This window comes from Grammomys surdaster, unplaced genomic scaffold (assembly GCF_004785775.1).
Source record: "Grammomys surdaster isolate TR1022 unplaced genomic scaffold, NIH_TR_1.0 125996, whole genome shotgun sequence".
Lineage (NCBI taxonomy): Eukaryota > Metazoa > Chordata > Mammalia > Rodentia > Muridae > Grammomys > Grammomys surdaster.
Genome location: NW_021620812.1, coordinates 4,955,442 through 4,982,920, shown reverse-complemented (window position 1 = coordinate 4,982,920; position 27,479 = coordinate 4,955,442). Strand labels below are relative to the sequence as shown.

Below are 27,479 nucleotides of genomic sequence, written 5' to 3'. Positions count from 1 at the left end.
GCTCTCCAGAAATCTAGGGTGGAAGGAACATACCTCAACATAATAACGACTGTGCCAAGCTTGTAACCAGCACCATGTTACGTGAGGTGAAAGTTAAAGCATCTCCAATAAGATACTATTGCATATAGGATAAATCTTTATTGAGAATAATCTTAAATCGAAGTGACTTATATTTCCTATCAATCGTAATATTGCCACTTAAGTCTGCCATGTCATTTATAAACTACTGATATGTCACTTAAGAGTGTTCACTACACTGGGTGTTAATGAGAAAAGACTTGGTTTCATAGTCAGTTACTATTTATTTATTTATTTATTTATTTATTTATTTATTATCCCTAATGGGGGCTTTTTGATTGGTAAATTGAACGTTTTTTTTTTCTTTTTCTCTAAGCAATGGGACCTTAACCTTGATGGATCAATAATACTCTAACTGTGTCTTCCTGACCTGGGTCTAAATTCCTCAGAGTATTACCAACAGCTGCCCACATGCTAGGACTTTTAATTTCTAAGTTACTGTATATAACTCAGAAAAAATATTTGCTTAGCATGAGGCCTCTTATACTTTTAAACATTACAGTTAAAGAAATTTAAATTGATTAATGTTCTGCCAAAATACAAATCATAAAAATAAAGTTTCTTCATGGCTTAAAGCAATCCTCATATTCATCTCAGAGGACTGCAACACACAACAGAAGCAGCCTTATTTATAATAGCTAGAAGCTGGAAAGAACCCAGATGTCCTTCAACAGAGGAATGGATATAGCAAATATGGTACATTTACACAATGGAGTATCACTCAGCTATTAAAATCAATGAATTTGAGAAATTCCTAGGTAAATGGATGGAACTAGAAAATAGCATCCTGAGTCAGGTAACGCAATCACAAAAGAACACACATGGTATTCACTCACTGATAATTGGATATTAGCCCAGAAGCTTGCAATACCCAAGATACAACTCACAGACCACAAGAAGTTCATCAAGAAGGAAGACCAAAGTGTGGGTGCTTAGGTCCTTCTTAGAAGGAGTAACAAAATATTCAAAGGAGCAAATATGGAGACAAAGTGTGGAGCAGAAACTGAAGGAGGGGCCGTCTGGAGATTGCCCACCTGGGTATCCATCCTATGTGCAGACACTGTTGTGGATGCCAGGAAGTGCATGCTGACAGGAGCCTGATATAGCTGTCTCCTTGGAGGCTCTGCCAGAGCCTGACATATACAGTGGCAGATGCTCACAGCTAACCATTGAACTGATCATGGTCCCCAATGGAGGAGTAAGAGAGAAGACTGGAGGAGCTGAAAGGGTTTGAGGCTCCATGAGGAAAGCAACAATACCAACCAACCAGAGCTCCCAGGGTCTAATCCACCAGCCTGGGAGCACACAGGGAGGGACCCATGGCTCCAGCTGTATATGTAGGGGTATATGTATATGTATATGTTGGGCATAGGTGGGAGAGGAGATCCTTGGTCTCATAAAGGCTGGACGCCCAGTGTGGGGATATTCGAGGGTGGGGTGGTGGGAGTGGATGGGTGGGGGCACATCCTTATAGAACAGGAGGTGGGATAGGATAGGGGGCTTCTGGTTGGGGGGAATGGGGTAAGGGGATAACATCTGAAATGTAAATAAAATATCCAATAAAAAATCAAAAACAAAAAAAAAGAAAGAAAAAAGAAAGCAGCAAAACAAGACACCCCACAGGGAAGGCAGTGATGTCAGGGGTCATCTCTCATCTTCAAGGACACCCCACAGGGACAGCAGCTTGGCTGGAGGCATCTCTTATCTCCATTTTAGCATTACATCAAGGTCTAGGATGCCAGTCCTGTCAGGGGTCATCTCTTATCTCCACTTTAGCATTTACATCAAGATTGAGCACTTGCATTTTCTAGAAATCAAAGGACCAAGTATTTTAAGCTTTTAAGTATTATGGTGTTTGCATATTTTTCATTTTTATGACAATTTAAAACCATGAAACCCCTTCTCCTCAAATTCAGGCCATATCAACTTTTGCAGTACCTTCAGTCAGTTAGGTGCCATCTGAGCTGGACTGATCTGGACACACATACACACATGCACATACTCTCTTCCACTGTGCCTTAGAGGCTCAGGGAAACACGGAAGCATCAACGAATGTGTACAAGGACATGTTAATCAGATCTCTGTCACTATAACATATAACTTTATGTGCTTGAGACAATCTTTAAGTTTACTAAGAGAATGCTGCAATATAGGTAGAAGCACAATAGGATGTTAGGGGAAAGTATAAGATGAAGAGGACAGAGCACCTGAAGTAGGAAGCAACATGAAAACCCACTTAGAAGGCAGATTGCTTCTAGCTGACAATGCCAAAGGTCTCAATCCTTGACCAGTGGGCATTGTTGCTTTGGGCCTGACTTGAAGCTGAGCATCATGGCAGGACAGCATATGGGGACCAGGCTGCTCACCTCAGTGGTTGCTAAGCAAAGTGCAAGAAAGAATTCAAGTCCTCCCTGCCCTTGTTATGTGACTGCTTCCTCTGAATTGAGACAATCCTTCCTGTAAAGAGGGGGCGGGGAGAGACTCACAAGCCAACTTTCCAGAAGCTCACAGAACTCTATAACATAGGAAGCTAAAAAGGTTAAGACTCATCAGGTTCTACATGAAGGCTCCACGAGCATTAGATAAGAGACATCTCTGGGGTGAATGAGAGGGGTTGTGGGTTGTGCATGAAGCTCCAGGCCTGTAGCTTTCATGAGCTGTCACCCCTTGCTCAGTGGTGTATATGCTTTGAGTGTCCCACTCTCCTGAACCCATACTCCTACAAGTAACCCCAAGAAATGCATTAGGATGCCAGACTTCAGTGAACTCTTTCCTTCTCTGTCAGTGGTGCCACTCTGCTATGAATAGACAGTTGCTTAGACCTCTCCAAAGAGCAGCACACAACATCCCCAATCACAAGCATACCAACCCTCAAGATGAGCTCCCTTTGCTCAGCTTCTCTTCAGCTTCCACCATCTGCCAATAACACTATTGAGCTGAAGGCAAAGCCTCAACACACAAGCCCCTGGAGGGCACTCCATATGCAGTCTAGCAATACACAGTTCTCACTAAATACACCAAACCAGCCCGCCTGTGGTGATAATATGGTCTACCCTAACCTGAATTTGATTTACATTTTACAGATCAGTACGAAGCCTGTATTAATGAACATTTTTATCTCCAATGTAAGCACAACTTTGGAGAATGGATATTCTTATCTATTTTCCTGAAAGGTAAGCCATAAGTCACATAATCTATCTTTAGCAAATTCAATGTCTTCCTGAATTTATACTTTCTAGAGCAGTGGTTCTCAACCTTCCTAATGCTGTGACCGTTTAATATAGTTCCTCATGTTTAGTATAGTTCCTCATCCATAAAGTGATGGTCTTAGGCAACCCCTGTGAAAGGGTCATTAGACCCTCATGGGTCTCTCTACCCACAGGGTGAGAACTACTGTTCTATAGAATAAGCTAAAACCACAAGGACAAAAGTCTCACTGTCTTCAGGAACTCTAATACTTACTTGTCTTTGTCTTTCTGATGTTGTTGGAATAGAAGGCCCCACACTAGTTAACTTATGAAGAGCAGGGATTTTCTAATAGTCCTAAAGTCCTACACTAACTGTACCACTAGGGAGGGCCTTGTTGCTATATCAAAAGAAGACAAAAAGACAGCAAATAGGATGGGCAAGACATGTTCTTGTTTTGATGATGATACATCATCATCATACATACACCATAGATACAAGCTTCATGAGCACAGCATTACAGTTACCAGAAGAGGGTACCTCTGATGAGCTGCACACTCCTAGGCCTGATGTACCACTTTTAAAGTTTTTCAAATGTCACTACTAAGATACTGTAAGTGGCCAGGCTGTGGTGGCGCACGCCTTTAATCCTAGCACTTGGGAGGCAGAGGCAGGTGGATTTCTGAGTTCAAGAGTTCGAGGCTAGCCTGGTCTACAGAGTGAGTTCCAGGACAGCCAGGCTACACAGAGAAACCCTGTCTCGAAAAACCAAACCAAAAAAAAAAAAAAAACTGTAAGTGCAGCTACATTTCAGAATTATATTTGAATTGAATATCTAGGTGTAGGATGCTGTCCCATGCTGATGAAACAAATATTTGTAAAATATCATCACCCTGTCATAAAACTTTGACTCATAAATATTTATCTCCTAGGATCTATACAGTGGTAGCAGAAAAAGAAAAAAGTTTAAATATACATTTAAGTATATAATATATATAACTACATAAACAAGATGGAGTATTTAGAATTGCTTAATACTAATAAAAGTTAAGAGGCAGATTTTATCAGACACATGCATTCTCCAATGCTATCCACACTTCTCACTGTTTTTTAGAGATAGTGTAGGCTGTCCTAAATCCTTTTGCCTCAAGCTCCCTTATCATGAGATTACAAGTTTGAGGTATCCCATTTATCACTATCTGTAGGCTCTCCCCATCTGAGTCTTTTTTGTGTTGAGGGCAGTTTTTGAGAAACCCACTAAGGTGTAAGGACAGATTACAGTTCCAACATACTGAGTTTTTATTTCCAAAATTTGAATTATTAAAAATAAGTCCAAGTTTGAATTTGTTTACATTCTAGAATGCTGTTATTTAAATCTTTATCAATATATGCCAATTACACAAAAGGCTGGGTCTCACGACTGTTTGCATGTGCTATCCTATGTGTTGGTCACACTCGCCTTCCCCTTTCCTGCCCAATTTCCCTACACTTCCTTGTCCCTTTCCACTTTGCAAATAGTGTCACTTCTATTCTCCTGTCTATATTGTTTCAAACAGGATTTCTACATGAGAATAGAAACACTTATATTCATGAGTCATTCTTATTTCTCTCAACGTGATTACCTCAAATTCTACCATGTGTTACAGATGACATAATTTTTCTTGTTCTTTAGCAGTGAATAAAACACGACTGTGAATATATTCCATTTTCTTCATCCACTAATCTTTCAGTGGCCTCCTGACTAACTCCATAACTTTTATTATTCTGACTAAAAGTGTGATAAATGTGCATGTGCTGGTATCTATTTTACAGGCTGACTGAGAGACCCTTGGTGCATCCCTAGGAAGGTTACCCCTGAATCTTGTGAGACGGAGGAAATCCCGTACTCATTTCTGTTACATCTACAGTTGACACTTTCACTAAGAGTGTACAAGGGTCCTTTTGCCCACCTGTATTTGATAAAATCTGTTGTTTTTTATAACAGCCATGCTGACTGGGTTGACATGAAAATTCATGGTGCTTTCATCTGTGTCTCCTGATGGGTGAAAATTTTGAACATTTTTGTTCCATGTGCTCATTGGTCACCTTTACCTCTTTTGAAAATTATATGGTCAGTTCATTGATCCATTTATTCACTGGATTATTTGGTGGAGAGAGAGAGAGAGAGAGAGAGAGAGAGAGAGAGAGAGAGAATATGAATGTGTGTGTGTTGCATGTATAGTTCATTATGTACTCTGGACCTCCTGAGTGATGAATAGCTGGCAGAACTTTCTCTTCCCATTCTGTACTCTGCCTCCCCATTCCATTGTCCATTCCCTTTACTCTTCAAGAGAATTTTGCTGGTGGTGTATTAGGTTTGTTTATATTTGTGTTTGAACCTGATAGAATCCTATATGTAAGTTTTTGCTCTTATTTCCAGGGTTATTGGAGTCCTATTCTATTCAGAAAGTTCCTGCTTACATCTGTATCCTGAAGTGTTTTGACTCATAATTTCTTATAGGACCATACATTGATTCATTTTTTTCACTGATCCATTTTATATCATGAAAATAATCCATCCTTGAGTTTACTCTGTCAATCCTGTTTGGTACTTTAGCTCTGAGTCTCAATTCCTATGTTTCCTAACATATACTATGTGGTAGAAGACAGCCATGCCATGGTCTGCTCTGAGAGATACAATGCTGACACCCAAAGACAGAATACAGTTATTTGTTTAGGACTGAATGCTGTATATTCTGGTTGGCTTTTGTCAGGAATGACTCCCAGCTAGTGATGACTGCTCTCTGGTCCTTTGCAGGTACTTTTCCTCATAATTAACAGCTAACAGAAGATAAAATGATTCTGCGCTTCAAATTTCCTGATGTGTCCTATCAATACCCAAGGAAAATGATTTTCAAATTTTCATGTGATTGGGTTGGTACCACTTAGATACACAATCTAAAAGTAATAAAGAGAGAATTAGGGGGGTGTAAAGGTCACATGGGCCATCTGGGGTGTTTTGACCTGTGCAAAATAAGGACAATAAGATAGGACTTTTAAAGCATAGACACAAAAGGTTCAGTTTGCACAGGGTTCAGTTGACACTGAGATGGACAGATCAAAAATGATTTGTCTCCTTCGTTCTATTTCTGTTAAAATAAGCTTGTATTCCTGGAATGAACTTACATTGCTTAAAGGCTATTATCCCTTCTATGCACTGCTGAATCTAATGCTCTATTATTTCCAGGCTTTCACATCTGTGTTCGGGACTGACTAGCCTACAGTTATCATTCCTTTAGTATTCTCATGCAATTGTGTGACCATTCAAATCAACAACAAGCACCATGTACTCTTTTTCTCTCTAAGAACTTTGAGAAATAGCATGACTATTAAAGTCATCTAGTCATGCATCCTCTAATATTTCTAATATATACTCAATGTCTTTGATTATATCTGGTGCTTTTATACCTTCTTTGATTAATTTGGAAATTAAGCCTTTTTTAGGGAACTCATCCATTTCTCACAAGAGAGTACCAAACAGTTACAATGTTGTAACTGCTTATTGTATTTTGTGTCTGCTGTCCTAACCCCTTTATCACCTTGCTGTCTTTTATTTCTTTTCTCTCTGTGTTTTATTAGTCTTATAGGAGTATTATCAATTTATTGCTCTTTAAAAAGAACCAGTTCTAGACTATTGATTTTTATATACATTTTCTTATTGTTCATTGTATATTTACATTGCATTTCTTTAGTTTCCTGTATTTTCTTTATCTCTATTTACATTCACATTGAATGCAGTTTCTGTTTTCCTCTTTTCATTAGAAAGATGCTTAATCTTCAATATATCAGTTTTCTTCTTTCCATAAATACAATCAAGTGAGTAACATACTAAGTATGGTTTTGTCTTTTCTTTCCATGTGTTATGCAACATAACTGATTGACAGGGCCCAGTTCCCTCTCCCCCTTCTCTGGAATACAAGCTTTTACCACCACTCTCTGCTAGTGCACTGCTATGATGAGCTCCTATGAGTCTGGGTGACATCCCTGTCATGCTGTGTTATGAATATGTGTCATGTGCCCATGGTACAAATTGTTCCATCTTATTTTTCTTACTTCACACAGGGCAGGAAGACTTTCAAGCTGCCCCACTGGATCTATGCACCATTCTATCTCTTCATAATCACTTTATGTTAGAGAGAAAATAGTGCTTTTCAAATAAAATTATGGCCTTTTATAACAGTTGACCTTCCCATGGAGTATCAGAGAGGTTCTGCCAATCACGTGAGGACTTGGAAAGCAGAGTTTCCTTGGGCATTGATAGAACACATCACGGACTTTGAAGGGCAGGACCAATTTGATCCTCTGTTGTCTGTCAGTCATTGAGAAGACTATAATGGCTGGACCACTGAGGATCGTAAGTGACTGTGATGATGGAACACAGAATGTGGAGTAACAGTTAAGGTATTGGAGGTCCTTAATATTGATGGAGCCACAAATCTCAACTTCTTTGACTATAAACTTCAACAGAAAGAAAATCAAGATGAGGGAGCTGGAGAGATAGCTCGGTGGTTATGAGCACTGACTGCTCTTCCAAAGATCCTGAGTTCAAGTCCCAGAAACCACATGGTGGCTCACAGCCATCTGTAATGGGGTCTTATGCCCTCTTCTGGTATATATGAAGACAGTGACAGTGTATTCATATAAATAAAGTAATTCTTTTCTAAAAATCAAAATGAAAACTTATGCTTCTCCTCAGTCACAGTTGAGGGAAACTTTGTTATACATAAATTAATCAAGCAAATAATTGATCAAATCCATTGCTTGTTCTTTGGGAACATATCAAGTTGGATCAAGTTTTCAAAAATTATAAAGTAATGATTATAGGGTCTCCTAATTTACTCCTACTATGAATACAATATATTGTCTTCTTACCACATTACTATATGTGCATTAATACATTTCATCATATTTTCTGGGATACAGAGCACGTCCCTTAAACTTATTAATAATAAAATGATGACCTCAACTAAAATCTAATTAACTAAAGGCCTAGTATTCAAAAGGCTCTCCCATATATCCCTGTCTGTCAAAGGAAATTGTAAACACAAAGTACACACTATAATAGCACAGTCTTTTCTAAATAAAATGACCTTTACTTTTCTGAAACTGTGTCTTTCTGTAACTATACCTGATTCTTTTATGTATTTTATGCATAAGAAATGTTCAACTACCTGAAATCAGTTACTTGAATTAATCTATAAACTCTAGCTATGCTTAAATACCAGTTTTCTTAAGTGTTAGTCTCATAACTATAAGATATTTTAAGTATAAAAAGTTATTTTCTGAATACATAAAATATGAATGATGGTAGCTTAAAAAAGGTATCTGTAAGTTTCTGGAGCTCAGAAAGGAGGAGACAGGTGGAAGAACTCAGACAAATGATGAAGAGAAAGAAAACAGAAATACCCTCCCAGTGTGCCTTCATTGCCAACTACACATTCAATGGAAGAGACAAAATTCAGGGGATTGTTCAGAGGAAGGAACCAAAGATAAGATGAGAACCATGATACAGGTGACAGGTTCACAGCAGAAAGGGGAGCAGGACCCAACCCACAACACCCAGAAGGACAGAGTTTTAGATACCCCAACACAACAGAGGGCATGGTTTCAGGACTGGAAACATAAAGGCTTCTCCTTAAAGTTCAGGATAATTAGTTTTATCTTAAATGGGCAAAATAAAAGAAAAAAACTCCATCCAATGCCATACAGATCTCTACAAAATAAAGGACATGCAGAAAATGGAGGATAATTGCATTACTCTCAACAATGAGAGCAAGACAGAGAAAAGCCAAGTTAGAATAAAATAAACAACATACTGCTATGAAGTGAACTATAAGATAGCATGAAATTGCACTGGACTTAGAAAAGCAACTCTCAGCTAGAATTCGGCAAGTGTAGGACAGAGTGCAGAAAAGGCAATGGTATCTTAAAGTCTATTCAGACCAAATGCGAAGGGATGTGACTGCCAGTAAACACAACAAAAATGCTCCAATAAAAATAGACTAAAATAAGATATTCATAAAACTAATGAGATAAAATTACTAAACAAGCAGCCCATATCGTACCAATAAATTGAACAACTATTATTCAGCATTCTTCAATCTAAACAGAAAACATCCAGTAGATCTGTAGCTTCACTGAATACACGGTTGATGGTGATGTGTACACCATAATTCTGAAAGTGTTTCTATATATGGTAAGGTTTAGCTGGTATATGAAATTATTGAAAAGTTGATAATCATAATTCTCCTGGAGGAAGAGAAGGATAGTGCTCAACAAAGACAGTGAAAAACCCTATGTGATAGATTAGCACATGAAGTCATGGAAACAACCATCCAATTTATGCTGAGCCTCTTGACATGGCTTAGGAGTTGGGGAACTGCCACACAGCACATCTGGTTTCTACTTTTTACTTTACAAATGTCATTCATTTCTGAAAGGATTGGAGGTCTTTGGTGATATTCCATGACAGGTGTAAAAAGAGAAACCAGAAGGTGCACAAGAGTCAGAGTATGTAAAACAGATGATCACAGTTCGGACAGGACAGATCTACTGGAGCCCTTCTCTTCATAGCCACCACTGGGGAGCAACATCAGACAGCTAAGTGGTGTACAATACAGATGCAAATTGACTATCACATCCAAGTGTTACTGCTACAAAGACCTGAGATATGAACCAGATCACAAGATCGAACGCTTTCCCTTCAGACATGAAGTAGATGTACCCATTTCTCCCCATGAGCTGCACATTGATTAACATCCATGTTAGATATATGCCACTGTCCATTTGCTAAGATTAAACACAGACTTCCCTTCACCCCACAAACCAGGAAAACTTTAACTTGGAAACATACAAGATTCTAGGTTTAGTGTACATATGGGATTTCAGAGAAGTGTATGGTATTGGGGCTTTTCAATAGAAAATTGTCATGGGAAATGCAAATATCTTCTACCTGGAGATATTTCCAGGGACTAATGTCCTTCGGTTAGAGGGGACCCTGTGCTGCATTCTGCTTCTCTTGTGGCTGATCACTCACTGAGTTACTTCCTCTGCACTCATTCTCCCATAGAAACTCTCCAGAAGAGTTTCTTGGTCCCAGATCTCACAGTATCTTTATTTATTAATGTGTTCATCAATTCCATGAACATTTTTGAGCACTCAATGGTGCAAGCACTATTTTGTTCTAGATACACAGAGCAGAAAACAGGTACTGAGTCTGTTTTGGGAAGTTTCCAGTCCCATCTTGATGCAGACAATAATGATGATGCCTGCGGTGTAATATGCTGTGTTGGTGAGAACAGAGGTGGTGATTAAGACATTGCTCCTAGGCAAATTCAGAGGCACTATAGGATCTGGAGCTGGAGGAGAACCTGATTAGAGCTCTACTCTGAGGAGGATATCCTGTATGCTGAGGAAGAAGGAAGGAAGAAGGAATGAGAAATCCAAGGCATGTTCTCCACAGAGCTAGATAATGCAGACAGCCCCAGAGAACAATGGGAAAGGCATTTTAAAGCAGCAGCTAATAAAAAAGTAGCAGCTATTTCTGCTAGATGCCAGGATGCTATTCATTACCTCAATTCCTACAAGCCAATCCATAAGCACTGCATTTGACAGATGAAGCTCTGCCTTGAAGCAGTTAAGTGATGTGCTTAATGGAGCAAGTCTTTAAAGTAGAGGCATCATATCAGTTTGACCTGAGCCACAGAAGAGTTTGTTCATAGCTGACTCCTTCCCACAACACGTAAACTCTGCCTTCACGTGCTGGGACTGTGGGTGGTTCCAGAGAAAAGGAATTTTATCCCATGTCACATCAGTATCAGAAGGTATCTTAACACTGAGACCAAAGATACAATCCTAATGGTATTATCTGAAGACCCCAATAAAATCTAAATTCCTCTTATATTCTCAAGGTATATATGGCTTCCATTACTATGATGTAGCCATATATACAAGTGTATATATCCATTCTATCATATAAAGGCATCAAATTCTGATTCTGTAAATATAAATGCAAGCATCAAATTTTGATTATATATCATAATATGGCATTTTCCTTAAAACCAAGTAAAGCATTGTATAAATATCATTTTTAAGAACACAGGATACATAAGAGAAAATTATTGGAAAACTTACTTCTTATCCTTGTTATTTTTACATCAGTTCAACATTCAAATGGTAAAGAAAAGGAAACATACCTTAAGTGTTTCCTAACTATGAAACCACGTATCCACCTTTGGATAATCAACACTGGTGAATTATGAGCCAGAATTTCATTAATACTTGAAATTATATGTTTGATATTTTTTATTTCATCTTCATAGGATGTACCCTGCATAAAAAAATTTTACCCATAACTTTTATCTTTCATTAAAGCATTGCCCAGAGATATCTATATAAATTAAACATTCAGCAAACTCTTGTCAACATCATAGTTAAACAGTAAATATATTTTAGTATTGATTAAAATATAAACATTACTATTTTCAAATAATTTTAATTTTCTGCACAATGCACAAGATCCTTGATAGCCTCCTTTCTATTCTAGAAACAGACCTGAAATTGGAACCTTGGTAATCTTCCTCTCAGGGAAGTATGGTATGAACTGGTGCCTCATTAAACCCAAGAGTGGATTGTGGTGTGCACTCTAAAGAAGGGGCTGCTGGCAGGATCACTGAAATGGCTCAACTCCCCTGAGCAGTGCAGCTCAGCTGTGCTATCTGACACTCTCCTTTAATGCACAGCATCTTCTTACCAATTTCTGAGCTGTGCAGCTCAACTGTGCTACTGGATACTCTTCTTTGGAAATGCACTGTGTCTTCTTGCAAATCTCCAGACTTTAGGGTCACAGACTCACTCTGTCTCATTGATTGCTTACTAGTTAGAAATATAGTCACTTTTACTCATGTACATTAGAAATAAAATATTTGCATTAATGTAAGGCACTGTTGGGTGATCCTATTTCTAAGGAGATATGAACAAATGCCTACCCAAACTAGAGAGAAAACTCAAATGTTCAACTGAGGAAACCAATGAGTTTACTGGGGTTATTTACAGGAGTGAGGATATGAGGTTATTTACAGGAACAGGATGAGGCTAAGGCAGCTGCATCACCAGCAGTATGTACCAACATGGGTGACAGATTCCAAAAGTTAGAAGCATGAAGCTCCTGTGATAATATACAAACAGCATGTATTCCAGGTAGCTCTGCTGGTCTGGGTCTCTTCAGACTCTGGTTGGAAGAGGCTCCTCAGCAGTCCTCACTGCTGACATAACCTTAGGGAAGGCTAGGCTTGTGTATCTAGTGTGTTTCAGGGACTTCCTGAACTTTAATATGCTTCCTTTTAAAACACAATGAGCCTTAACAAGCCCCCTTGAAGAAAACTCTTACACAATATACCTAATCCTAAGAACTATCAGTCCTCAAGCATTCAAAATCCACTTTTCTAAGTGGATTTTCCACTTTTCCACTAATCCACTTTTCTTTATCCTTCTAGAAGCTACTCACCCAGTCAGAAAGCATTGGGGATTTCTGAATTCATATTCATTAAAGATCATCAGGATTTTTTATTTGGGCAGTTTGCTTTCTTCTAAAACAGTAGTAAAAAATAGATGAACGTGAACAAGCCACTCTGAAGTGACCCATGACTTAGTTCCTATCCCTTCCTCTGAGCCGCCACACAGGCTCTTGTCAAAGCAGAGATATCACAGTGCTCGTCTGAGCACACAGCACTGGTGTGTTCTACAGTTCTCTGACACCACTGAAGAGCAGCATCAGATTGCTTGGCTCACAATATTTAGTTTATTCTTCATCATCTAGAGGTTTCCTCACTGCTCCGTCTCACCTAGCTTTACTCTCCAAATAGCCATTCTAAGTCTACCCAAAAGCCCTCTTTTTAATCCCTGTGCACTTACTGTGAATCAAATTTCAAAGCTTTCCACAGATATCTTAGTACTTGCATGTGGTTCAGCTACTGTCTCAAGGTCTTAGACTTTTGGAGTCAGCTCCTTCTTTTTGATGTTGATCTGATCATAGTCTCCTTCTGAGACAGCACCATACCATCATTCCTCCATTGTACATGAGTCTCGAGCTTTGTCTAACCCCAGTGTCTTAGTTGGATTTACTATTGCCATGATATAATACCATCTGCTTACACCCGAATATCACCTTATCATCTCATTGAAGGAAGTCAGGACAGGAACTCAAACATGGCGGGAACCCGAAGGCAGGAGCTGGTGCTGAGGACATGGAGAAGTGCTGCACGCTGGCATGAGTGTTCCTCATAGTTTACTCAATCTGCTTTCTTATAGAAACCAGGACCACTTACCCAGGGATAGTGCAATCCACAATATACTAGGCCCACCCACATCAATTGCTAATTAAGACTACAGGCTGATTTTACAGAGCCATTTTCACAACTAAGGTTCCCTCTTCTCCAGTGAGTTGACACAAAACTAGCTAGCAGACCCAGCAATCACAAAATGGCTCATGGCAGTAAAGCATTCTTTCTCTGACCACTGCTTTATATAAATTTCCTGGATCCCCTGTGTGTTTACTTTAGATTTGTTATGGATTTTCCTTGATACAGATTTTCCATACTTCACAATTTATCTATTGATAATGTGCTGAAATTGTTTGGTCCACCTGATCTATTATAACAAGATATTTTTTGAGCCAAACATATTCTTTCTTTGCCCTGTTCATATGAACTTTGGTCTAATCTTGATTTGAATCCCAACATTGTCTCTCTCTAAGAGTGTTACTTGAGGGAGTCTCAGAATGAGACGTTCTCCCATCCACTGTCAGCCCACTCTCATCTCACCCTCTTATGCTAAGCTCTAAATCCAAACCCTCTGCCATCCCCTCAGACCTCTGCAGAGCATAGAGTCACCACCTCCTATGCACCACAGCAGTCCTCTCTAGCAACCCCTTTCCAACAAATAGACCTGCTAACCAAATCCTAATTTTTTGTGATCAGGCAAGCTTATATCATAAGACAGTTGCATTAATCTGTCTTCACCACATAGCTAAATAATATTTCAGTTTACATAGACAGACACTGGTAAATCTTCTGGATTATCACTGGCACTTGGACGCCAAATGGATGCAGCATTACTAAGTAATCTGTATCTTAGGCCCTCAAGTTTGATTGGACATTGTCAATCAATCTATTCTTGTCCCACTCACTTTTCTCTTTCACCTCTCCTGACTCTCCTTTATCCTGGCCCCTCTACTTTTGTCACTCTACACTGACCTATTTATTTCTTTTAAAGATGTGTGTGAATGTATGGTATGTATATATGTATGTGATCATGAATGAGTGTTCATGTGCTTGAATGTCAGAGGAAACATTGGGTATTGGTCTTCAACTTCCACCTTGTTTTGAGGCTAACTTTTTTGTGTTGTTCACTACTGCATGCATGAGGCCAATTGGCACATGAGCTTCCAAGGACTCTCCTGGCTCTGCCTCTCATCTCAATATAGGTGCACAAGGATTGCAGACATACACTACTGACAGGCTTTTAGTTTGTTCTGGAAGTTTGTTTAGGTTTGTTCTGGAGGCTAAAACTCAGGATATCATGTGATATATATATATATATATATATATATATATATATATATATATATATATATATTGTGTGTGTGTGTGCGTGTGTATGTATGTATGTATGTATGTATGTATGTATGTAGCATTTTACCCACTAAGGGAGCTCCCTAACCCCCTCCTCCTTCTGTAGACAAGAGTCTCTCTATAACTCAAGGTAGCCATAAACTTCTCACCCTCTTATCTCTGCCTCCTGATTGCAGGGATTACAGCCATGAGGCACTGGAATCCACTCTTTATCTCAATTCTTTTAATGAGCTGAGATGGTATTATAATCTACTTCTGCTCTTTTTGCCAGTCTGAACTATGGTTCTTCTTCTTCTACAAACTCCAAACAGCTAAGGTTTCTTTTTATTTATTTATTTTTCACTCCCTTGCTAATGTCTGATTCTCATCTTCATTGCTACATCTCTCTGCCTCCCATACGCAAATTATCCTCACAACTACACTTCCTGTCAGGAATTACCTCTTAAATTACAGCCTATAAAATGAACTTCCAGTTCCACTTCTCCACTTATATATCAAAAGCTGAGCCCATTATCCTCCTTCTTCAACCAATGCACACTTCATTCTGTGCTGTCTTTAAGGACATTAAAAGCATTCTTCATCATGTCAATTAAGTTAATAATATTTCATCCCTTCCCATCCAGGGATTCTAAAGGATGTCTGCTCTATATTCTCTACCAATGAATCAAATCACACTTTATAGGCTAATGAGAAAACTCTTCTCTTCTACCCTACCACTCTGATAGAAAAAAATAATAATAATTGAGAACCACTAAACTAGGATGGCTCTGGTACTCTGAATTCCCAAGAGAATAAAGCAAAGCCCATCATAAACAATAAAATTAACTGAAAGCTACCAATCAGAATCAGCCACCTAGCCTCTAACTGGGACCTTCTCACTTCAATCAGAATTGTTTTCTTTGTCTTGTTTCCATAACCACTTCATAAAATGGCTTTCTTTCCCCAGAGTGCTGGCTGCTTGCACTCTGACACTTCTCTGATATGTGTATCAGAAAATGTTTATACAAACTCACTAAATTTTAAATGTGTAAATCTTTTGTCTTCTTTTTTAAGGTCATTTTCTTCAGAACACAGAATGATTCCTCTGGAATGTAAAACTCTTAAATATCTCCCTAGGACTTTACAAGATGAAGTCCTGTCTCCTTGTCTTACATTTAATATTTTACTACTGTGTTGTTGACATGCTCAAACATGTCCTCTAACCTCCAACAACACTAAACCACTTTTTGCCACTCCAATTTGTCAACCTCTTTCAACACCTCTGTGTCTGCAAATGCCTCCTCCTGTCTCAATTGCTCAGTAACAATGCCAACACTTCTATTTGCCCAGAGATTTCTTACATTAAAAAAAAGCATCTTAAGTACAAATACTTATGCTTTCTTTTTATTTTTAACCAGAACTAAACCGTTTGAATATTTTTAATCTCATAAACTTTGCTCAGTATTCACGATATGTTCTACCATTTTTCTTTCCTCTCTTACACCCTTCACTCCCATCTTCTCACTGCTTTTCCATCAGAGACAGTCTTCCTCTGTAGCTCAGCCTGGTCTGTACCTCAATATGAAGCCCTGTGATTTGAACTCATAGCATTCCCAGTACTAGTCTGTATGTATAAGCAACCAGACCTAGCTTTTACATTTTTTCTTCATTGCATTTATTGAGTTTGCATTAATTTCTCTGTGTCATTGTGATCTGTGCATAGATACCCTAGGTTTTGACTCTATTTTGTATTTTTTCTTTCCTCAATATTTTCACAAAGTGACTGAGTAACACTTAGGTTTCCCAAAGCCTTTGGACAATTACCTTGCAAAATGCCAACAATAATGTCAGTGGTGACTTATCCAAATACCCAAACCCTTTGATATCTAAGCAAGTGGAATCATTCTTTTTTCAAAGAAAAGCCATGTATTAACTCCATCAGTGGAGCTCTGGCTGTATAAAAGCTTGGATACCAAACCCAACTCTTACTAGCTCTTTGATCTGTGCTAGAAAACCTATCTATTTCTATGGTGCTGTCTCACTGGGCTGTTGATAAAGTGCTTGGAGTAGTAGTTCAATCACTGCAGCCATCCAAACAAGATTACCTCCTAAAAGGTTTATAGCATTAAATAAAGTGACAGTGATGCGGGCTTTTTAAATTTTTCTGAATACACTATTATATCTATCACAAAATTAACAGGAAATGAGGCATTAAGTAAGCAGTCTACTCAGTAACATAAGCTCTGAAATGCAAACATTAGCAAAAAAGATGATTGCTTCGTCTAATTAAACGAATTGTAATAAAATCTGGACAAAGAACATATATTTTAAAACACAAATATCAAAAATCAATAAGATATATGGCACAATAATAAATGTTTTTCTTAATAGAATACAGAGCTGTAAAGGTTAGTGTTAATGCTGGCATAAGGTATAGAGAAGCTTTTCAAGAGAGAATAACAAGGCTTTGTCACGTGACTCAGATGCAATCTACTTTACATGTTGACAATAGGAAAGCTTTAAAAGCTAATTCTAAAAGTGTATGCTATTCAAATGGCATAAAAATCTAGGGTGCAATCATTTTCAGTCAATTTCTTATTCTAAGTAGTTTCTGTAGTTACTTAAAATTTTTATTCTACATGTGCATCTGGTCTATAAGGTCTTTTACTTATTTTTTCCATTTGTGAGCATTTTTTTTAACCAGGATTTCCTAATTTGCCTCATTGCTTCTTGGGATATTTGAATAAAATAAAACATAATAACATAATCATGTGTTGTTTCAAATATACTAAACCGCACCTATTTTACCATTGCATGCCTTTGAAAAGGATATTCTGTTTCGATTAGCGTATTCATAACACAAAATGGTATAAATATTTATGAATTCTATACATTTACAAGAAAGATTTTTTGTAGCACTTTAAATTAGTATTTCTAAAGTTCTCTTGGTGGCCACTTTGATACTGGAGGGCCTTGCTCTATTAAGCTCTATAGAACTAGGACAGAGAATAAAAATAACACAATTCACAGAAGGTCCAGAATAAAGATCAACATGTACTGTGGTGGGCTATAGGAATTTTGTTCTCTATTGATGAGATGCTTTTACACACATAGCTAACACTGCATTTCCAGATGCCCATCTAGGTTGGTATAGACATATCATCACATTGTAAGGGTGAATCCACTTGTTGAACCATTCCCACACTGAGAATGTCTGGTATTCCCACAATGGAGGTAGCTGTGGCTTGGAGGATGGCTTTTTTTTTTTCAAGAATCCATGTATTGAAGGTTTTGTTCCCAATGTAGCATAGGAAGTGAAGGTTAGAGCTGGTGCCTAGTATGGATCCTTAAATCCTTGCACTGATCACAGAAGGGACAGAGTATCTCTAAGCAGATCACTGCATAACCTGAGTCTGGCCTCAGCCAGGGCTCTTCCCTTTTCATTTTGAGCGTAATCTTCCTGTCTATGTGTGTTCCACCGTTCAGCATAATGCAGAGTTCCCATAGCTGCCAGGACTGTGAGTTTAATAGCCCCATTGTTTCATGTTCCAGGAGTTTTGTTATCATAGTGAACATCTTGTACAGCCACTGTGAAGAAACTGCTCAAAACATTCATTAGGCATCTATTTTTGCAAGACTTGAATTTCTCTGGTATAAATTCTGAGAGCCACTAGTATGTCACAGGATCATTCCATAATCAATTTTAAAATAGACTAGCAAAATCCTTCCCAGAGATTTCTCTGTATTCTTATCAGAATTTGGTGATAGTACTTTTTCTTTAATTTATCCATTCTTTAAGAACAGAATATCTGTACTGATTTAACTTGTATTTTAAAATAATCAGAAACAAAGCAAATGAAAAGACAATGTTGTCTAACTTGGATCTCCCTAATGGCTGTTACATACACTCTGTCTGCCACCTGTGCCCCTCCTTTGATGAAACACCACTGATGATTCTGGACATTGTTTAACAGTTGTACTTTGGTTGTTCAGCTTTGAAAGCTGCACACGTTTCATTGATTCTAGGCCTGGATCAAATATTGCAGTCAGTGAGGTGAAGTGTTTATCTTCCCTCTTTTAACCCCAGTATTTAAGAATGTTAAGAAACAACTGAGGAAATTCTCTGACTTGAAGGAATTCACAAATATATTTGTTAATGGCATTTAAAGATAGGATCACCGAGAGGGATTGTTTCATGAAGTCTCTGCCTTCTTGAATATATTAAAAACACTCATCTATTATGGGGTAAATGAGTTAATGGTTTAACTGTAGAATGGCTTTGCTAATAAGTTCAACTTTCTAGGACACACTCTTAGAGCATGCTGTTGTGATGGGAGGACATCACCATGCTAATTTAAACTCCACTAAACCTGCACATAATGTACCTTGGACAAAGTTTTCCTGAGAATCATCCAAGTATCTGACCTTGAGCAGCTGACTTATCAGAATGCCAGTGATAGAGGAGATAGGAGAGCCCTTAGGATGCCTGGCCTCATTACTGTGCTTAGGTGACTCATACGACTAGCCAGGAAAGGATTCTAGTGAATCCCTCCTTAGTCCTACATTATTACAAAAGAAGCAAGCCTGGCTCCTGGAACTTGATGCCTCCTGTCTGTAAAATTTCCATGCTTTCTTCTGTCAAGGTAAGTCATCTGACATCATCAAGGCTGAGCCAAGGGCAGCGCATGCTTTTAAAACATACAGTCTCTGAAGCTGAATGCTAATAAAAAATGGAGACGGGTCATTGTGACATCTCAGATGGAATGTGAAAAGGTATTGGAGAGAGGAGCTATACTAACATCTTCATAAACTAACCAAAGCTTCATTTGGAGTATAAACATACCTGAGGGTTTTATGGAATACGGACTTAAGAAAAAGGAGCTGGGGCTTCTGATTGAAGAACAAAGCAATGACACATTAACACTGTGTTTTTTGTTGCATTTAGCCACTGACATCATACTTCAAGAAGAGATAATGACTTGAAGACAGTAGATACTAAAAGGGAGACAAAGTAAAAAAAAATGGGGAAAATCTCTACTTCCTCCCGTGTTTGAGAATGAAAGAAGTACTGCAGAGGAAATCATGGTCTGGTCTAAGAATCAACTCTTTTTTTTTCCTGGACTCACTTTGCAGATCAGGCTCAAACTCACGGAGACTCTCCTGCCTCCGCCTCCCAAGCGCTGGAAGTAAAGGTGTGCTCAACTACCACCCAGCTAGAAACCAGCTCTTACTCCTAATAAAAGGATCATTGAACCTGTCGCTCCCACCATAGTGCAGACTCTATCAGCAGAACAGTTTTAAAGGACATTATGACATTCTCAAAATCTGCACTGCTTAGGCACCTTAAGACTTTCCTCAAATCAGATCATAGAGTTCCTCCTGGCAGAACTAAACCATGGATGTGACTTCATCACTAGACGTAAGCTATAAGTCTAGGAAATGCTCATGTTATGTTGATTATGTAGGCACACAGACCTTAAGAGAAATGGACACATGGATACTTCCTCTTAAATTCCAAGGATATCCCAGTCAACCTAGATGAGACTTGATCTGGAAGAGACTCTGGATTTTTGGATTTGGGGGTTAATTTTTGGACTATTGAGTTGAAATAAATGTATTTTCACATAAAGGCATAATGAAGAGTGGAGGAAAATGTTATGGCTTGAATATATCCTCCAAATTTCCCATGTTAGAAACAATCCACACATTCAAGTTATTGTTCTACTAACGGCACTGGTTTGAGCCATAAGTCGATTCTGAGGGCTCTGCATACATGAATGGATTAACTGGTTATAGAGGGCGTAGCTTTGTTATAAAACTAAGCTCTCTCTGCCCCCTCTTACCCTGTGATGCACTCGGTCACAAACCTTTAAGGAGTGGATTTTTGTTGTTATTGTTCTTTGTTCATATTGAGTGACTATAAATTTTATTATAGTTTCATTTTGTAGCTAGCATATAGAAATAAATGAATTTCAAATATTTAGCTACTATCTTAAGACCAGCTTATCTTGCTAACAAGTTATAAGATATTCTTGTGTGCATTCCTACATATCCCTCATAAGTGATGATTTCAGAAAAGTAGACCTCTGCACCCACTTTCACATAAGCCTGTTTCTTTTCTTTGCTATAATACAGACAAGTAGTATTATGCTAAAAATAAAAATGAACTTTCTTGGATTACAAAATATGAGGAAATCAGACCAGTCTGGTAAAACTAATAAACTCTCATCTCTAAAAAACAAAATCTTACAAAGAAACAAAGAGCAATGCAATTATTACTGGATAACTACATGGATATACTTATATATTGATTGCTATTCACTGTGAGAATAAAAACAATGGATTTTAAATACTTGATTATCATTCTTGTACTTATAATCTGTGAAAGAAAGGATCATCTGCCTTCCAAGATATATCATCTCTTCTTTGCCATTAATTGAATGTTGATTTCTGTTTAACAAGAACATGTGTCTACTTAAAAATATTTTTCTTTGAGTGGGCCTTGCACCTCACATGGGCAGCACACAGCATAGTAGAGTGTCTCTGGTGAAGGGAGTTCAGGTGAGCCAATTGAGGGTGAGAGCACAGGAAAGCTGAATAGCTAACCCTGCCTCTTAATTGGCTGTAGCATGTACCCTTGCACCTGCCATGGGCAACACAGCTGGCCCTAATGGTGAAGGCAAGGATGTGAGAACAGAGTGAGCAGAGCTGGCCTTGTCCCTCATGGGCTGCAGCACTTGGGAAGGAGGACCCTGTACCTCAAATGCATAGTACAGCAGAGCTGGCTCTGAAGGCCTAGGTGTGTCAGTGTGGGTGAGCTGGCTCCAAGGGCACGAGAGCAGGAAAGCTGACCCTACCTCCTTTCAATGAGTTATTGGGTGGCCTAGCTAGAGCAGTGCTACAGAGCTAGGCCTGGTGTTATGTTTAAGGGTGAGCTGGTCTTCTAATGGGCTCAGCTACCATCCAAGTCCAGATATATAGCTCTAATTTGGCCCCGCCCCAAATCTCTATCATCTGAGAAAGGTTGGGAAGAGTCAAAGAGCCAGTCCTGCTGATCCAAAGCTGCAGGCTCTCCATGACACAAGGCAACAACAGGATAACAGGGAGGAGTCCCGGTGAGGATTCTTTATTGATGATGTCACAGAAGCCAGAGATGTCAAACCAGACCAATTCCTCATTGTGATAAACATTTGCAAGTGAAGATGTGTGGACAGAGGGATATACTGTGGGACACACTGTGACATGCTACAGCTTCCAGGATGAGATGTTTTTATATGCTGTGTGTGTGTGTGTGTGTGTGTGTGTGTGTGTGTGTGTGTGTGTGTGTTTATTTGGGGTAGAGTTGCAAGAGTGAAGAACAGATATGAGGGTACAGGTAGATGAGCAGGACTGAGATGAATGATGTGAAACTCACAAAGAATCAATAAAAAAATACATTCCTCCCTCTACCTACCCTCTGATAATGGTAGCCAATGGAGCCCTTTACCCTTAAAGGCTGCAGAAATCAACCAGATAAGACATTTGAAGGAGGTGCTGTTTTCTTAACACCAAGCTGGCAGTCTTAGCAGACCTGAGCTTTTGCATCTCACCATTGCTTCAATCTTGCTCTGCACATGGCTGGACATGAAGAAACTCATTGTACTTCACAGGAAGTGGCTAATAATGAAAACCAACAATGTGGGAAGTAAAGTAGATGGTCTTTCACTCGTTCCATGAGTAACTAGATAGAAGCATTTCCCATGCTTGAATGCTTTGTTACATTATAAACAATAAACGCAATCCAAACTGATACATTGGTTCCTTAGCCAGATAACTTCTGTATTTATTAAGACTAGATAGGCAGTGTAAATAGATGATAGACAGATGATATAGATGGATAGATAATAGATAATTGATACATAAATATATACATATATCATAGACTCATAGATACATAGACAGGATAAATAGAAGATAGATATATAATGACATAACAACAGATGATAGGCAGATGGATAATAGATGGCAAATCCATGGATGGATAGATAGATAGATGATAATGATAATGATGGTGACAACAAAAAGATAAGTAGATAGATAGATAGAGATAAAATATAAAGATAAATTATTTCAGATTTCTAAAAGTACTTTGAGCTCACATAATAAAGAGCTAGTTTTTTTTGCCTCATGATTAAATATTTTGCAACTTTACCCAAAGAAAATGAGTTTAGAATTCATTTCATGGCACAATTAAAGGTAAGTAAGACCTACCTATTTTATTGAGGATAAAACTTTTAACTGTACTACTGGATTAGTTCCTTTGTAATGTGTATATACTCCTTTCCTCTGCACATTCATGCTGTACTCATTTAGAAACAGGTAAACTCGTGAAAGTGGGTGGATTCCAATAAGTTTCATTGTTCTAGTTTTCATATTACTCTATATTCATTATATAACAATGATATGCTCTGAAATACATATTTAAAACACTACTCAGTAAACATCTCCACAGATGCATGGGCATTCTCCTCGAGTGTATTCTGCTGCCTTGCTATGATCAGCTAGTTATAAAGAACACTGATTGTGGCAGCACTGTCCACTCATGGGCAGAGCTCAAGCCACTGTTTGGCATATCTTGTTCCATTCCATTCATACTGTCTGGGCTGACTTCTTCTGAATCTGGAGCTCAGGGCTTGCTCCAGATATGCTGTCTTTAGTTCAGACTTTCTTCAAGCAATTGTGTAAATTCTACTGTGTTTTTCTTTGACAATTCCAGGCATTCTGATTATTATATCCCTATTTTCCTCCTCCCATTAGGTCTCTCCTCCCAGTAAGACCTACATATATTCATAACTTTGCGTTGTCTTGCTTTACTTTGCGTTGCACTGGTTCCAACAGAGTCATCTGGAGTCATCTGTGTAACTATGAAGTTAAAACTTTCCCACCGAATCTGTTGGCTTCTCAGTAGTGTATTAGTGAACCCAAGAACTCTCCATCCCTGGCTGCAACAGTAGCCAATAGTTGGACAGGGAAGGGAGAACCTGTTAATCCTTCCCTGATATGTTATTGACTACAAAATGCTTTTTTTCAACTATTGCCTTAAATTTTACCTTTTTTTTTGTTCAGTCAAAGCATTTTCCTCCATGCATCCTGTTTAATACAATTAATGCTTGACCTTTTTTTCTGTGTAGATATCAGGGGAAGCATTTTATATGGCAATCACAGTGCCCACTGCCCTTTGGTTCCTGACACCTGCAAGCTGGGAGTGGCTTCTCAACCTGAAAAAATCTCTTCACATCCACCTGCTTTGCAACACAGCCTCAGTGCTCATTGTTTCCACCCTATGAAAACTTTTTTACAGTTTCTTTTAAAAATTATTGTTCCCTTAGGAAGTGACAGTAAGTGCTATGTGTCTGCTTTTCTTCTCACTTCCCAAGATCAATTCCTTTTTACCCTCATTAGTTCCAGTGCATTCTATGTACAAAATGGGAGTATCCCTCATGGGTTTCTGGTTATCTCAGCCTTTATTGATCTCTCTGTCATCCTGAGAGTGTTTAGCTTCAACTATGACTTTCAAGTCATAGTTCAAATGACTGGGTTCACACCACAAGTCCAGGATATTCTCTCCGACTTTGAGCTCTTCATTTCCAAGCTTATATGATCTCTCCCAATCAAAATATAAAGCAAAAACAAAATGCAACAGGGTCAAATTTATATTTCCAATGAAGGGTTACATATAGCCATTTTATTTTATGCCAATCACTCAAGGTCAACATATTAGAAATCTTTTTCCTCAATTCTCCTCCTACATTCTAGTATTAAAAGACCACTAAATCTTTGCACTGTTGTTTGTGATATGATGTTGATTGAAGAACCCTGTAAAAAGAGACAGACTTGACTTCACAGATCTTACTCTTCAGAGAGCTGTTTTGTTCTCTAAAGGCAATGCCTTTCCATATCAAAGGAGATGCTCAGGACTGAAGAGATCTTTCCAAAAAGGTCTTCCCATCTATTACAGTTGAGGAGTCTAACTTTCCCAGCTGTTCATCTTCTTAGTTCCTTCCTTTTACCATCCTTCCCCTTCCCCATCTCTTTTCCCTCTCCGGAAAATACTAGAGTTTCTTTAATGAACTTTGGCAATGCCATTCATGTACGGAACACACAGTATGAGAGGTGGTATATTTGCAGCCAGTCTACCTGAAGTAGTTCACTGTACTAAGAAGCTGAAACTCTTCATCCCTGCTGTCCCCTCCTGATTTTTCATTACCTTATGGAAGTAACCTCAGCCATATTGGCCATCCTCAAAGAGATTACATACACTGCCACCACAGGGCAGAACCTAAGTGTTTTTTTATCTTGAGAATACAGGTTAAGACACTATTTTTTTTAACAATTATTACAAAACAATTACCAAATCCCAAAACTAATTTAACTAACATTGCAAAAACATGTTCCTATAATATTTATGAACTATAGGCAGTTACAATACAACCTTGCAGCTTGGCATTGAGCCTTCTCAGTACTGGTGGCCATATCCCCTCCCAGCTTTGTCACTGTCCACATTAATTCCTTATTTTCCTCAGATTCCCCTCTATAAATGTAACCATGTAATACATAATTACTCCTGGTCAATAACAGTTTGTATATGTTGTGACGATCTCACTAGGTCACATCATACTGACGTAGGTCCAACTGACTTAATCTGTTCAAGAGAGTTCAGTGGTGTTTTGACAGTGATGGAGTCACTACTGATCCAACAAAATACACTTTATTCCTGCTGATGTGCGCTCACACTCACATATACCACATGAGCTGTATAGTTATGTGGACTCACACCTATGTATACCACATGCACTGTACAGTTGATGTAGAATGTATACCACATGTACTCTACAGTTGATGTGTGCTCACACTCATGTATATAGCATTTGTAAACACTTCTCTGCAAAACCATGTTCAGACTCTGTCCTGGGTTTAATTAATGATGTTTTCTAACAGCTGCAGTGTTTAGCCTTCCTTCCAACTCTTATCTGCTATAAAACTCAAGTGCTATGATGAATCCTTATCTTATAAATCTGTCCAATAATGTGTAACCTCAGGTTACAAGCTTTCCTAAGAACTTTCAATATTTCATGCCAAAAATGCTTTGTTATGCCAATATCACTAATTCAATTCAATCACATGTAATTATTTAGCATTCTCCCAATAATAATATAAGTTATATCTTATGCCATTTCAGCAACAAAGAATATTTTCCATAAGAATCAACATATATCAAAATAAATATCTTTTAGCTAAAAATGTATTTAAACACTACTTGATCTTAAGATTTACACCTTCATGTAAAAGGCATACACAATTTTATAAATTATCAGCTATAAAGTCATTGCTAATGTTTTCACTAATGAATATTTTATAAAAGATATAGAGAAAAACGTTTAAACAGATTATATATTTAAGTATAAAACTGCTGGGCAGTGGTGGCGCACACCTTTAATCCCAGCACTTGGGAGGCAGAGGCAGGCGGATTTCTGAGTTCGAGGTCAGCCTGGTCTACAGAGAGAGTTCCAGGACAAATCCTGTCTCAAAAAAAAAGTATAAAATTATGAGCCAAACTTTTATGTCTATGAACTGACATTGAAGGAAATACCATTGAGTGAGTTACCTTTATCAATGCTGGGTAAAGGTTAAAGTACAGAGTGTGGCTGAAGGTTTTAAATCTCTCTGGAAGACGCCAGTTCTGAATGATTTCTTCATCTGATATTACATGGTAGTCCAGAGCTTTTAGAGGCCAGATACTGTTGACAAGAACATGCCTGTAGCCTTTCTTCAGGCTCACTGGGCAGTCAAACATGGTCAGCCCTATAAGGCTTACACAACCAGACAATACACAGATGTTCTTCAGTTTGGCAAATCCATTGTCATGAAGATAGAGGAGTTTTAGGTTCTTAAGTCCACTCCAAAAATTTCTATCTGGAAGAGTCTTTATCTGAAACAATTTTTAAAATATGTATCATTCATAAAAACTCCATAGGAAAAAATGGTGAAACATTTAATATAATCTAAAATCTAGTGTTTCATAAATGATGCATGACTAATAAATAACCAAAACCAGAATTTTCAAAACTCCAAAAGATGACTGCAGACACATGATGCACTTAGTATTTGGGAATAAGCTACAATTAGTAGCATAATGAATGTACAGAGACACCGACAGATATGTGTAGATAGAAATCTTTCAGTGAAAAGTCCTTTGTACAATTCCAAATGAGGCTCCTCATGTAAAATTTCGGAACTCAGACATATTATTCATGCAGACTATATACTTAAGATGTAAAATATGGGATTGGCTCTATGATTAGGAGTTCCTGCTGCTCTTCCAGAGAACCCAGAACATACACCACCCAATGTACAACTACCTGTGATTACAAATAATCCACCACCCCTCTGACCTCCAGGGACAACTGCACTAGCATACAAAGACACACAAACACAAATATACAGGTTAACAGAAACAAAATAAATCTTTAAAATAATTTTAAAAGAAGTGAAGCATAGGCTGGGGAGAAGGTTCTGTGGTCAAGAGTG

General features: G+C 38.3%; 1 protein-coding gene across 1 annotated transcript in view; it reads right to left on the bottom strand.

The window, feature by feature from the left end:
• The window catches only part of Lrriq3 (leucine rich repeats and IQ motif containing 3), an 89,198-nt gene that overhangs the window by 50,509 nt on the left and 11,210 nt on the right, over positions 1-27,479 (bottom strand). The window contains exons 3-4 of the mRNA XM_028754335.1: positions 26,557-26,880; positions 11,499-11,632 (exon numbers count right to left, since the gene is read on the bottom strand). Of these exons, the coding sequence (XP_028610168.1) occupies positions 11,499-11,632; positions 26,557-26,880 (458 nt within the window). The remainder of the gene's footprint in view (positions 1-11,498; positions 11,633-26,556; positions 26,881-27,479) is intronic.